General features: G+C 49.2%; 1 protein-coding gene across 11 annotated transcripts in view; it reads right to left on the bottom strand.

Moving 5' to 3' along the window:
- Positions 1-14,090, bottom strand: part of GALNT14 (polypeptide N-acetylgalactosaminyltransferase 14) — a 258,864-nt gene that overhangs the window by 51,680 nt on the left and 193,094 nt on the right. For all 11 annotated transcript variants that reach the window (XR_012422513.1, XR_012422514.1, XR_012422515.1 and 8 more), the window contains one exon: positions 2,723-2,821. Coding sequence is in view for 5 of the 11 variants with exons in the window: in XM_005576193.4 (XP_005576250.1) it covers positions 2,723-2,821 (99 nt within the window). In the remaining 6 variants the exon portion in view is untranslated. The remainder of the gene's footprint in view (positions 1-2,722; positions 2,822-14,090) is intronic.

The raw sequence follows: 14,090 nt of genomic DNA, 5'->3' as shown, positions 1-14,090 counted from the left end.
ATGTCTTAGAGTCTGAGCACAGCAGCTAAAGTACCCTCGAGGACATAAACACTGTTAGGGAGGCCTGGGGGGCCTAGAAGCCCCCATATTACATACACTGTAATGCCCCCAAATGTCCAAGACATTCCCAAGAGGAAAGTTTACTGTGAGAAATGTGATAGAATTAGAAACATGAAAGATATTTTTATCATCATTTTCTGCAGATGTAGTTAATAACATGCCCCAGGGTCACACGGCTAGACAGTGGTAGGGTTTGGATTTGACTCCAGGGCTTCTGACTCCAAGTGTGGCACCCTTTTAAGTCTCCCATAGCCTCTTCTCTTTGATCAAGCACGTACTCCATGCCAGGCACAGTTCTCAGTCCTTTAGCCGAATGAACCCGTAGCAACCCTATCAACCCTATGCACTAAGTAGGATTAGTATTCTCATTTCCTTGGTTAGGAAACTGAGCCACGGGGAGGTTAAGAGATGGATAAGATAAGCCCTTGCCCTAAAGGAGCTTACTGAAGGTTACAGGCCGGAAAAATGCAGCAAGTACTGCAGTAGTGATATGCAGAGAAGGGCCCAGAGGAAGCCCCTGATTGGTTGCATGTGTGTGACTGTGTCAGGGGATGGAGGCGCCCGGCATCAGAGAGCTTCTTACAGGATGGGCAGGGAGAGGCCGGCCTGGAAAGCGAGGGGCCTCTCTCAGACGCTAACGCTGTTCTCATGGAAACATCTGGCAGGTATGCCCAGTCATGACCAGTGGAGCAGCCACCATAGTGGTGGGGAAGGCAGAGGTTGCAGTTGGCCTGCTCCATGAACCCGCCCTGGTGCCCCAGCAGATCGCAGCGGCGGGGCTGTGGTCTGGCACTTCAGAACCAGCCACCTCCACTTCCCCGTGTGTTCTCTCAGCCTGGATGCCCCAGACGCTCTTCCCCTCACCACAGGAGACCCAGGAGAATTGGGCCTCCTCCATCCCTGTTGTCCCCACACTTAACCAGCCAGGCACTTTGTTATTGTTAATCTACCCCGAGACTCCCGGTGACACCTGACAGTGACTTGGCACATTTTCTTGTCAAGAGCTGTTGCCTTGTTGGGAAATCAAGTTTGAATCAGGTGGCTCTTGGGGTGATTGCAGAAGCCAGGATGGGCATGTGGCTGGAGGAAGAAGCCAGCCTGTCATTGCTGAGGATGTCTTAACAGCAGACAGGGCTGTCCCCTTGGATGAGTGGAAGCACTGGGCTAAAAACTGTGTGTCTGGGCAGGTCCCTCCCTATGTCTCTAAGGGATTTGGTGACCCTGTACATGGACATTCATCATTCGTGACAGATGGAGCTGAAGATTTGGTGCCTTCCCGCAGGGTGACCCTACTGCAGGACTTACCTCCCAATCACCTAGAGCTTCCCACTGCCCACAGCCATGCGGGGGTGGGAGAGACAGGAAAAGTGTGGCCTGCATGATGGAAACAGTAAGAGATTTTGCTGTTTGGTGCTCTCTGACCCATGTTTCATCATATTTCCTTCTTTGTGGCATCGGCACCAGCTGATGTGCTGCTCAGCAGGACAGGAAGGGTCTAATGAGCCGTGTGTCATGGGGACATGGAGGTACTGCGGGTTCTTGCTCAGCTGTGGGATGTGGCTGTGGCACTCCTGGCCCCGAAGGATGCTGAATGCCACCACTGGGACTAGCCTCTCCCTGCTCAGGCTGCCAAGAAGGAGGACTCTGAGATCAGAGTGCAAGGCCTGGAATCCTGCCTCACTATCATTGGCTAGGTGACACGGGACCTTGATTTAGTATCTCCAATGTCAGTTTCCTCAGCTGTGAAGTGGGCGTGGCAGTGGCCTCCTCACCTCTGCAGCTGAGGTGCACAGAATATGTGTGCACAGGAGCTGGAGTGAGGGCGGCTGCTGTCATTGCCATCTGAGAGGTAGATGCTGCTGGTGGCCTGAGGGAGGGAGAGGAGGACAGATGACTTCCGGAGAGGAGGGTGGGTATGGGGGAAGGAGGGTGAAACAGCCAGAGTCTTTGGAGAATCTGGGGGAGGAATTCCTGGGTAAGTCTTCTGAGTGCAGTTCTACGTTCTGAGGGGAGTTCTGCTAGGGCCTGGCACTGGGACTTGGGCATATCAAAAACCCACATAGGCCAGAGGCCATTTGTAGCAGGATATACCTATTAGAGCAAGAACATGACCCAGAGGATAAGTGGACTGAAGCCCGAGGGCACCAGGGATGGAACTGCAGGTAGATGGTCAGGAAGGCAAGCCTTAGTGATTGCTGCAGGCCGTTCTGATTTGCATGGCCCCTGGCAAGTGTGTGGGAGGGCAGAGAGTCAGGGTGCTGGGTACTGACCCCAGCCTGATGCTGGGGCTGGGGTGTGCACTCAGCCTCTCATGGCCTCAGCCCGTTCCTCATTTGTGGAAGTCAGAGCCCACGCTCTAGGGGCAGCTTGGCAGAGTAGGCAGGCCGAGGGCTCTGAGGTTGCTTCTTCTACTTCCTCTCTTTGACCTTCTGCACATTACCTAACACCACAGGCCTCTGTCTTTCTATAAAATGAGATAATAACCTCCCTTACAGGAATGTGAGGAGTGATTGAGTGGACACATGTGACATATACAATAGTGCCTGGCATGTAGTTAGATGTGTCTGGTGTTCCTAGGACAGGGCCGGGCACCAGGGGAGCAGACACACTGTCACCAATTGCTGGCCCGGAGCTGGCCAACAGACGAGCAAGGATGCCTCACCTGCGGATGGTCCTGAGCAGCGTGGAGCGGGCCTCATTGTGGAAGGTGATGATGATGCTAGTGGGTGGAAGGTCCGTGCAATACACCAGCAGCGTGCATCTAGGGAAGGAAAGGCACAGGACAAGTGAGACCTTCAGGGACAGAGCATATCTGCAGGGCTAGAACCGAAGGCATCTGGGTGGGCACCCCTATGCCAGATGCTTGATATCTAGAGGGGCTTCCCCAACTGCAAAGCACTAGGTAAGACCCCATGGCTTCACCAGGCCCTAAGAGGGGCTGGGGAGCTCCAAGAATAACTAAATCTGAATTTTCTTCCACCTTGGGGGAACCTGGGCTTGGAGACAAGTTGAGTTGATATACGGAAAATAAGTGTGGTGTTTCTTGCATGCCTGAGCTAGCGTACGGTGGCTCCTGGTAGCTGCATGAACACAACCCCAAGTCTTGGGCTCTGCTCCCCACTCTGTGCCCTTTCAGCCCATCTGCCCATGCCACTGGCCAGTGGGTAGATTCCAGTAGGCGGAGGCTTCACTGTGTTCTGGGTTAACAGCTTCAGGCTACCATGTTGTGCTGACGCCTGGCCCCTGCAACACACACCTAAATCTGGCATGTAAAAGAGGCAGAGCCCCAAACCCTGGTATGAGTGATAAAACCCCATCTTGAAAAGGCATTCACTTCCATGTATCCAGGATTATTTCCTATGACAATTACATCTGGGGTAATTTCAATTTAATACCTCGCTGCAAGTGAAAATTGTAGCCTGCAGCTTGAAAATTACTATAATAATGAAAATAAACCCGCCAAGTGAGGCTGGTGGCACCAGGGGCTATCATTGGGTAAATGCTTCCTCCTGTTTCTTGCTATTTCGGGGGATGTTCCATTATTGCAGGGGGCTGGGGGATATTAAAAGAGGAAGTAAATAACAGACTTTAGGGAGTCAAATATTTGCTTTTTTCATTTTCTATTTTTTTCCTGGACCTGGGGCTTTTAAGGTAGGGTTCAGAGACCCAGGGATAGACTTCGAGGGACATGTGAGCCTCTGAAATTGTTTGCAAACTGTGTGTACAAATGTGCATTTTTTTTCCTGGAAAGATAGTTCATAGTTTTCACTAGTCTCAAGAAAGTCTGTGGCCAAAACATTTAAGATACTTAGTCCTAGGCTAATAGTCCTGATGTCATGTTGGCCTCTCACATAACTCTGATCAGTTTTTTCTACAGGGGCATACACTGAAGGCTCACGGTGTTGGTCCAGAGAACTTATTTAGAAAAAGCCAGGTAGCTCTGTTCAGGACTCAAGCATGGGCTGGGTGTGGGTCATCCGGGAGGAGCCAAAAGTTAGGGAAGGAAGGCCCCAGGGGCAGAGATGGTGGAAAAGTTAAGTCTTGTCCTTCAAGCCTGTCCTCTCTGCCAGAGACAATTTCTCACCATGTCCTTTCTGCCCCACCTCCTGAATTCACCCCTCCTGTCATGCCCATGGTCTCTCAGATAGTCCTTTTTTCTCAGAGGAGCACTGCAGCAGCTTCCTGACCTGACTTTCTGTCTTCAGCCTCTGCCCCTGCCAGTCATGTCCTGTCCACCACATAGCTCTGCCAGAGCTTCCTCTGGTTTGACTCCCTCCAGCAGTTCCTGATGTATGAAGTCCAAACTCCCTATCACAGCCTTCTAGACCCTTCAAAATCACAGTCTTGTATGCTGCCATGACTCTCCGCCATGGCTCATGCTATTACCTCTGCATGGAGCCATATCCTTTCTCCTTCCTCTACCTGAGGACTCTTACTCAACCTTTAAGACCCAGAGCAAATGTCCCCTTCCATACTCCCCCAAATAGGTAAGAACCTGTCCTTTGTGTTGCCATCATTCTGTACATAACTCTTTTGAAGCAGTTCTTGTGATGAGACTCTCCTCAATTTGACTGTGAGTTCCTCCAGGGAAGGCCCATGGCCTTGTCCATCTTTACATCACTAGAACAGGATTTAAGTAAACCAGTTGTCCATTGATGGAAAAAGGGAGAAAGTAAGTCAGGAAGTGCGTTCCTAGGTCAACTGAAGACAGCCTTTTCCAGCTTTCTAAAGTGGGACAGCCAGCCCCCTGGATGGCTGCCACTGATCTTTACCAACTGGGTTTTATGTCCTTGTGTAGCCCCTGCCTCAATGAAGCAGGGCAGCTCATATGACCTATAGAATATGGTAGAAGTGACAGTGTGTGACTCCCAAGGTTAAATCACAAAAACATTGCAGGCTTTGCCTTGGCCACTTTGAGGGAAGCCAGCTGCCATGCTGTGGGGACACTCGAGTGCCCTGTCTATGGAGAGATGTCCAGGTGGAGAGGAACTGTTGCCACCTGCTGAAGGCTGGCACCAACTTGCCAGCTATATGAATGAGCCACCTTGGAAGTGGGTCTGCAGCTCCAATCAAGCCTTCAGACGACAGTGGCTACAGCAGACTTCCAACTGCAGTTCAATGAGGCTCCAAGCCAGAACTACCCAGCCAAGATGCTCTGAATTCCCGACCCACAGACACTGTGAAGATAATCAATGATTCTTGTTGTTTTACACCACGAAGTTTAATCAGGAGTGATTTGTTGTACATTAGATAACCAGTACAAAAAGGGAAGGAGAATGTGTTGAAACAGCTCCCAGTGAGAGGAGACCTTGGCCTTGCTTATCTTTGGACACAGACCTGACTCACTTAGGAGTGGAGGAGAGGGAGGGCATTGCTCGTAGGTGGTTGAGGCGGAACCAGGGTTGAGGGAGACCTGGAGGAAGTCTTAGTTGGCAGGTGGCAGGTCTGTGAGAGCATGGAGGGGCTTGGAGAGGCCCAGGCAGAGGGGAGGGAGCCAGCATGGTCAGCCCCAAGAGGAACAAGGCAGATGTCAGGGAGGAGGTCATATCTCTCTAACAGAAGACAAGTCACAGAGCTCGGCAGAGCCTCCTGGTGTCTCCATAAGAGACAGCGGAGGAAAAAGAGCCCAAGCAGAGCGACTCAGTAGGCTGCCACCATCAGGACAGGGTGTGTCCAATGGCCAGGCCTGAAGCTGCTCCGGGCTGCTGTGGTCCCTGCCATGGGGGAAGATGCTCGGAAACCCCTCTTGGGGTTAGGACGAAGGCACTGCCTTGGGGATGCTTCCTCTTCCACATGCTGGCAGGCAGGGGTACCCCACACACCAGCTTTTGCAGTGCAAGTTACTCAGGGGCAAGTTGGAGAGGGAGGGTGGTACTGACAGTTATCTCCTTAGAGAGCTTTTGAGGACAGGGGCCATTTGTCCTGCCTTGGAGGACCGGCTGAGGAGGCAGGTATATTGACCACAGTGACACAGATGCATGCACACACACAGCTATGCAGAGGCATAACTCTGCCTGGGGTGGCAAAGATGGCTTCATGGAGGAGGAGGTGCTGGATCTCATGGGGGTGAAGTAGGGAGGGACAGACAGAAATGGGGTACAGAATCCCAGTTATGGGCACAGATCTAGACCTGCAGACCACGTGAGGCAGTTCCCAGAATCCTGGGTTGGGGGATCAGGCTACCACTGGCCAGCTGTGGGACCGTGAGCCAATCACCCACCTCTCCAGCTTTCCATCTGCTCCTCTGTAAGCCTTGGACCCAAGGCTCTCTTGCTAAACGCTCTCACAGCATCAGCTGTCAGAAGCTCTGACTGTAGCCAACATTCAATACGCATGTTTAATTTGAATGGAATGTCACAAATGCCATTTTGTAACTGAGGCTCAATTGTCAATGGGCATCCGATGATACTTTCCCAAGCCTCAGTTTCTTCATCTGGAAAATGGAGATAACAATTCTGGAAGATTTTTTCTCTCAGACTATTATTATGTTAGGTGATTACAGATGCTTGACAAATAGTAACTATTATTATTTTTAGCATCAGCCCAAATCTGCAGACGACTTTGCCTGCTGGGTGGAGCCAGATCTCACAGGGGCTGGAAAGGCATCTTTGGTGAGGGGTTCCATCATGTCCCTCAAGCAGGTAAGGGGCACTGAGAGGCAAGAGGAGGAGAGATCAAAGAATGCAGTGTCAATGTGAGTGAAAAGAACCTGGGCTCTGATGCCTGGATTTGAGTCTGGACATGTCAAGAACTGGTTGTGTGCCCTTGGACACGTCATTTACCCTCTCTGAGCTTCAAGATTGTTCCCTGTAAAATGAGGATAAATACACATTTTTGTTGTGAAGACTGCAGATGCATGTGAGCTCCTGGTGTTTAAAGGGTGCTGAGGAAATGGTAGCTAGAATTGCTATCATCACGCCCAGAGAGTGGCTGAGCCGGCCTGCATGCCAGGTTCAGTTCATTGACTAGAATCACAAGCTCATGGTTTAGAAAAGGAAAGGACCATGGAGACGACACAGTTTAACCTCCTAAACTGGGTCCACCTTACTGACACAGCAGGCGTGGGTTGGAGCCTGAGCCGTTGTCCTCCTGGTCTCTGAGACCCTGAGCCTCTGTCCCTGCAGAGTAAAGAACAGGGCTATACCCTACGAGCTCCTCCAGCACGCACAAGCCCAGGGAGAGCAGGTAGTGCAGTGCCATCCCATACCTCACAGGCTCGAAAAGCTTCACAGGACCCCCCTCCTGCCCCTGCTCACAGCTCAGGAGCCTGGACTCTCCCCTTGCCTCAGGTGACCCTCACAACCACCCCCACTCCACAGATGAGCCGAACTAAGGCTCAGAATGTCGCTCAAGGTGGCACACCTGGTGAGTAACTGGGGTGAGGGAAATCCACGTCTTATGACTCCTAATCTGGTGCTCGTCCCTACAGTCTCCCTGTGAACTCGCCGGGGCTAAAGGCATCTGCCTTGGAGCCCTACATAGGAGTTGTCCGTGGTCCAAGGACCAAGGGATGAGCATGGGGATAGGCAGCAACAAGGTTGAGAGTCTGAGAAAAAAATCCGGAAAGCCGGACATGGTGGGGAGAGTTGGCCCAGAGAGCAGGGTTTCTGTGGGAGAGATCTAAAAGATTAATCAAACAGTGAGATCTATTAGGGGCATGAGGGAATGGAAAACCCTGCCAACACCGAGCTCTGGCGCCGGCAGACAGACGAGAAAGTATGTTGATAATTTATTAAAGACGCGGTGTTTTACTGGAAGAAGAGGCAGTGAGCAGGAAAGATTGGGGGTGGGGTGGGGGACACCGTAGAGTCTCCATGAGCCAGGAGGAGACTCCGGTCTCAGCTTTACCTCCTGGGGAAACAGACTCCCGGGGTCTCTAGACCCGATGGCCACAGCAGCACATGATGAAGGCATGCTTCTCTGAGCTGATCGCTGACATGCCGTTTCTTTCTCTTCTATTTTTAATGAATGACTCAGCGAAGACTCTCGGTTTCCCCCAACTTAAACTGGGGCTCCAAGGGCTTCCTGGACTGCCAACCTCTGGAGCATTCAGTGCCACTTACTGTCTGAAAATGCTTCCAGGGAGGTGCTCTGAGATGTTAATCCCAGGGTCTAGGGAAGAGTGGCCCCTCTTGCCTCTGCACAGTCACTGCCTCCTGCTCACCCCACAACACCCTCCACCCTGCACCTGAATATGTGACAAGTTGGCATGTCAGAAACATGCTCAGTGATGGTCACTGTCAGTCATCACAGTCATGTCATGATGCGTGCGATGCCTTTTATTTTATCCCACAAGCTCGTTACATCCTGGCAGCAGCCTATAACGTAAAGCATGACGATGATCATCGTCACACCCGTTTCATCGATGAGCAGTCAGGGCTCCCAGTGCTTCCGTGGCTTGCCTGCCGGGGCCAGGACCCAGGCCCTGGGACACCCAGACACATGATCTTCCTCCTGTGGCATGCTGCCTTGATGGGAGAAAAGACTTGGTCATAAATTAGAAACATTCGGGATTTTATTCTCCAGCATGAAACCAGGAGGGAGTGATGGAGAGGCAGATCCACTAACTCTGAAGCAGAGTGGAGAGCATAATTATTATTACTGAAATGTCGGTGCCAAAGAGAAGCTGCTCTGGCTTCTCTGGAATTGACAACAGCTCTGAATCTCAAAGGTGGGCTCTGGCATCCCAGACGGGAGTCTGAAGACAGTTAGAGAATGGGAAAAGGTCAGGCAACTACACAGCACAATGAAACAGAAATCAAACAGGCCTGGCGTGAGACACGCTGGGACTGAACCTTCGCTGCTTGGAGTTCCCAGTTTACAGTGATGATGGTATCCATCTCCTGGAAAGCTGTTAGACTACTGCTCATTGAACCCTTCCCAACAGGTACCATACAGAGCACCTCACATCTTTACTGCTCACAGTAACTCTATGAGGCTGCTACTGGTTTACAGGTTCACTAATGAGGAAACTGAGGCCCAGAAAGGCTAAGGAACTCACTCCGACTAGCGAAGGGAATTTGAATCAGGCCTGCTGGACCCAGCGTCCTTGTCACATGTTGTAATACCTCTGTACCAGGACTGTTCCAGCTGTGACCCAGGTCTATTCTGTGGCCTTGTACACTGTGTATACTCATGTACCCACTCTTGAATGACCACCCGAAGAGGCAGTTTCTACTGAGCTCTGGAAACCAGCAGGTGCAGCGACCTGTCCAGGAGGGAGGGACTGGCTGCTGCTCCTCGGTAACAGGAAGATGGGAAACCGCCGGCTGGGCTGCCACAGGCACATCCTAGCCAGGGGCTTCCACTGCAGTCTGACCAGGTGGGTGAAGATGTGACCTCAGCAAGGCCCTGGGTGAGGTGGTTCATGCACATCTATTACTAAACAAAAAGCTATGTTGGTCTAACTAGAAATGAGGATTTCCTCCCAAGTCCTGCACTTCCAGCACACATTGCAGAGGTCAAACCCAGACAGAGAAAATGAATGGGTCATTTTCATCATGTTCCATTTCCCTAATTTCCAGGGCCAGAAAGGCGAAGAGAGACACAAGTATAAGACATAAAGTGGGAATGAGACCAACTTCCTGGGAGAGAGCTCTCTGTCCCCAAGGAGGTGACAATCTATGGATCCCAGTTGCAGGTGGCGTGGGCACATCTTTCCCTCCCCCACATCCCTCTGTCACTCCATCACCAGTGCTAGCACAGATGGCTTCATGGACAATGGTTCATCCCTTCCTTTCCTCACCACCAGCCGCAACGCAGAGCCAATGTGTGTGAGGAAGAAAGAATGAGAGGAGAAAAGCTCTTGGCCACATGACCTTTCCAGAATGTCAGTTCTCTCAGGACTCAGGGCACTGATCTTGCTACCGGCTTTTAGAATCACAGATTTCATTTTTAGATCTGAGAACATCTAACACCTCCCCAGCTCAGATCTATGTAAGGAAGCCTGCTCTCAGCTATGAGGAAAAATATAAAATGCCGAATCTGTGGCTGGCCCCTTGGTTCAAACTGAACTCTTTAGAAGAGAAAAATGCAAGCAGTATAAAAAGTATGACAACTGTAAAATCAAAAATTCCTTTTAATCACATTTCATGGGCAACACTGATACACTGTAAGGCATGAAATTTTTATTTCATGTCAATTTTGCCGGGATTTCACATGCAGATTAATTTGTTCATTCACATAAACATATACTGCTCTTACTTCTTGCCTCAATAGCCACCCTCACTCTGGTTACAGAAATCCTGTGTTTCAGAAAAGACACTTAACATAACAGTGAGATATGCTATTCCATTATATCACCACCTTTGAATTGCTGAACGTGTTATTAATTCCAGTGGTCTAGGAAGGGAATAAGTGGGTCAGAACAGAGAAGTGAACTGCTTAGGAACTTGGTTGGGTGCTCTGGTGGGCAGCTTTCAAAGAGTTCCCAGTGTCTACCTCCTTTAACCTCTAACCCTAACCCTGATGAGCATCTTCTCTTGACCCCATGAGATGACCTTGTCATCCCTCTGCTTCCCACACCTCAGCCAAGCCTGCAGACCCTCCTGAGTTCCACAGCTTACTATGCACTATGTGCCAAAACCAAGAGATATTCTCTAATCCTGCCTCTTTCTGCCCCAGACCCAATGTAATCAAATGTAGTCTTGGGCATTTGTCTTATTTATCTCTCCATCTGGCTGTTTCTCTCCATTTCCATTCTGTCTTTTCTAGATTACTGCAGCAACTTCCTCTCTGGCTGTATCCCTTTTCAATCTACCCTGCATGCTGCAGCTAGAATGATCTTTCCAGAACTGCATCTTTAACATCTTTCAGTGCTGCCTAACTGCTCACAAAATCAAATCGAGACTCTTAATTGTGGCTCACCATCCTTAGTGGCCTGGCACCACTTCTGATTCCTGCTCTCTGCACTCTCAAAGTTCTAGCCACGTTCCACTTCACTTGCTCTTTGTCACCTCTGGAACTTTGCAGGTGCTGTCTCTCTCCTGTATATCTGAAATGCACTCTCCTCGCTTCCAAGGCCTGGCTATTTTTTCCTCTTCTAATCTTGGCTTGGAAGTTACTTCCCCTGGGAAGCATTTCAATCTCCCAAGGCTTTTCCAACGTGCCTCTCTAGGACCCTGTGTTCACCCCATTGCTGTAATTTATTACCAAGCACTGTGAAATTACTTTTCTGTCTCCTCTACTGACTGTTGCTACCGTGAAGGCAAGGACTCATTTGTAGTTGTAACCTCAGTACCCAGGATGGTGACTAAACATACTAGACATACGATAAATGTCTGAAGAATGAGTGGAGGGATAAGTGAAGGTGGGAGGCAGGTTAGGCTTACATGGGGTCAAAGCCGGAGAGGAAAATGTCCTTTGCCAAGCTATGGGTGACACCCTCACAAGGAGCTCCAGAGCAGTAAAAGCTAAGCAAAGGCCAAGGTCAGTGATACAGCAGAGAGACCAAATAAGTTGCCCAAACTGAAGAAGAGTCTGGAAGCTGAAGTACGGAGCCATGAGTTGGGGAGGGGGCTGGCGAAAATAAGCCTTGGGCTAAGGGTGTCCTGGGGAATATCAGGTGGCATCTGGTGTCTGTGGAGAGGTCTTAAGTTTTGTCTATCATGCTGGAAATACTCAACTGTGTTTAAAAGGCTGGGATGTCCTTGTTTACCAAAGTTCCAAGAATGATGAACACTGCCAATGATGAAGCAAGAGGAGAAAGACTGAAGCCTTCAACAGAATGGCCCAGACACCCTCTTCTCCTAGACATGCATTATCCAGTAGGGCAGCCACGAGCCACACGCAGTTACTGAACACTGGAAATGTGTCTGGTCTGAATGGAGATATACTGTAAATGTAAAATATGCCCAAGATTTCAAGCACTTAGTATGAAAAAAAGTGAAACATTTTACTTATATTTTTTACATTGATCACATGTCAAAATGTTAGTATCTAGATATATTGGAGTAAATCAAATATATTACTGAAATTAATTTCACTTCTTTTACCTTTTTAAATGTGACTACTATAAAATTTTAAATAATATGTGGCTCACATCTATTTCTATTGGACATCATTGTCCTAAGTTGTCCCTGAACTTTAATTGGTATATAATACAAATTAAAATTTCAACGTTAGTGCCAGATAATTGTTTCTAGGTCTTGGTTTTCTGGTATGAGTAAAGTAAAATAAAAACATTATAGAGACAATAATTAGGTTCATGACATTTTACGTTGTGGGAAAGTATATATTTTTAAAATCCCATCATTTCCCATCACCATCATTTCAAAAAGAAACAGTACTTAAACACCAGAAAAGGCCACAATCTCAAAATAATTAATAGCTCTTTCAATTGCAAATGTAGCTTTAAGAAAATCTCTCTCCTGTCTCCTCTCTTCCCCAATTCCATAGATCACACCTGCATTCATTTACCAACTGGCATCTGAAAGAACTGTTTAAGGGTTTGTTCCACTGAATTATGACAAGCCTTTGACCACCCTCAGCAAAAAACGTAATTACTGAACACAGAAGGCTGGACATCTCCCACTCTTTGTTCTGGAACCAGCAGATCCATCTCAGTTCTCAGTGCTGCTCAGGGTAGCAAGCTGACAGGGTTTTTCAATCTCTGGCCCCAATCTACCTCATCAAGCAGTTCTGCTGCCTGTGCTGACTCATGCAATCCGGGCTCAGAAGGACCACCTGACTTAAAGAATGTCGACTCCTCTGGCTGCATTTAGAGACCTCCTAGAAATGACCATTACTCCAATGAACCAAGATCCTTCTGTTTTTCCAAACAACTAATCTTGATCTTTTACATTGCCTAGCCCCTTCCAAGTGAGTGGAACCCTGAGGTTTGGTGGAAACCCTGAGGCAAGCGGCAGCGTCTGCTCTCCAGGAAGATCAACAGATCTATGGAGGCTGCAAAGAGGTTTCTCTTGGAACACTGCCAGGACCTGTGTTAGCCGGTACCAAGTACCACCCAGATAGCAGCTGTGTGTGCATGTGCATGTCTGTATGTGTGTGCAAAAAAGAATCTTCTCAAAAGGCAAATGCAGAGCCTAGCTGGGACAGAAAGTGCGGAGTTGGGCCAAGACTTATTTTTGAAACGTTTCCTAAAAAAGATACCTTGGTGTCTGGGACCAGAGCTCCTTCATGTCTTATTTTAGCCCTGCTCAAATCACATCATACAACAGTAATAATAGATGACACAATTGAATCCTCACTCTGTCTCAGGTATTCTTTCCAGAGCTTTCAGCCTGCACAGTTACTCCCCGAGGTGCGTGCTGTAATTCTTCCTCTCATGGTGGTGGAGAGGGCAAGTCACAGTCAGTGAGTGGTGGGACCTCAACATAAACCCAGATTGTCTGGCTCCCCAGTCGGTGCCCTCACGAGCTCTACGAGAATGCCCTGTGAAGATTATCCAGACTCACTGCCTCTGAAACCCTTTATTCCATATTGGCTTTTCTGTCTTTTTTTTTTTTCTTTTTTTTTGAGACAGGGTCTCACTCTGTTGCCCAGGCTGGAGTGCAGTGGCACCATCTCGGCTCACTGCAACCTCCGCCTCCCGTGTTCAAGCGATTCTCATGCCTCAGTCTCCAGAGTAGTTGGGACTACAGGCATGCGCCACTATGCCAAGTTTTTTGTATTTTTAGTAGAGACAGCGTTTCACCATGTTGGCCAGGCTGCTCTCAAACTCCTGACCTCAGGTGATCCGCCCACCTCGGCCTCCCAGAGGGCTGGAGTTACAGGCGTGAGCCACCATACCCAGCCCTTCTGTCTTTTATCTTGAATGCTGCATGCTGGAAGATTCTGGAAAGATGGAAAATCATGGGTCTGGGTCATCCCTCGCTTGCTAAAGCATAGTATCTCCCCTTGATATTCGTAGAGCTATTTCTTGATATTTCTCAGACTTTCCACCTAAAAGATCAGAGAAGCATCATTCCCTCCTTTCACCTGAAAGGGGAATGTTCCTCCAATTGCAACAGCTGTAAAGAGCAAAGGTAAGGCCCACAGCCAAGGAACTCCAGGAATATGCCAGACTCAGC

Source organism: Macaca fascicularis, chromosome 13, assembly GCF_037993035.2.
Source record: "Macaca fascicularis isolate 582-1 chromosome 13, T2T-MFA8v1.1".
NCBI classification, from domain to species: Eukaryota; Metazoa; Chordata; class Mammalia; order Primates; family Cercopithecidae; genus Macaca; species Macaca fascicularis.
This window is presented reverse-complemented; position numbering and strand designations above follow the sequence as displayed.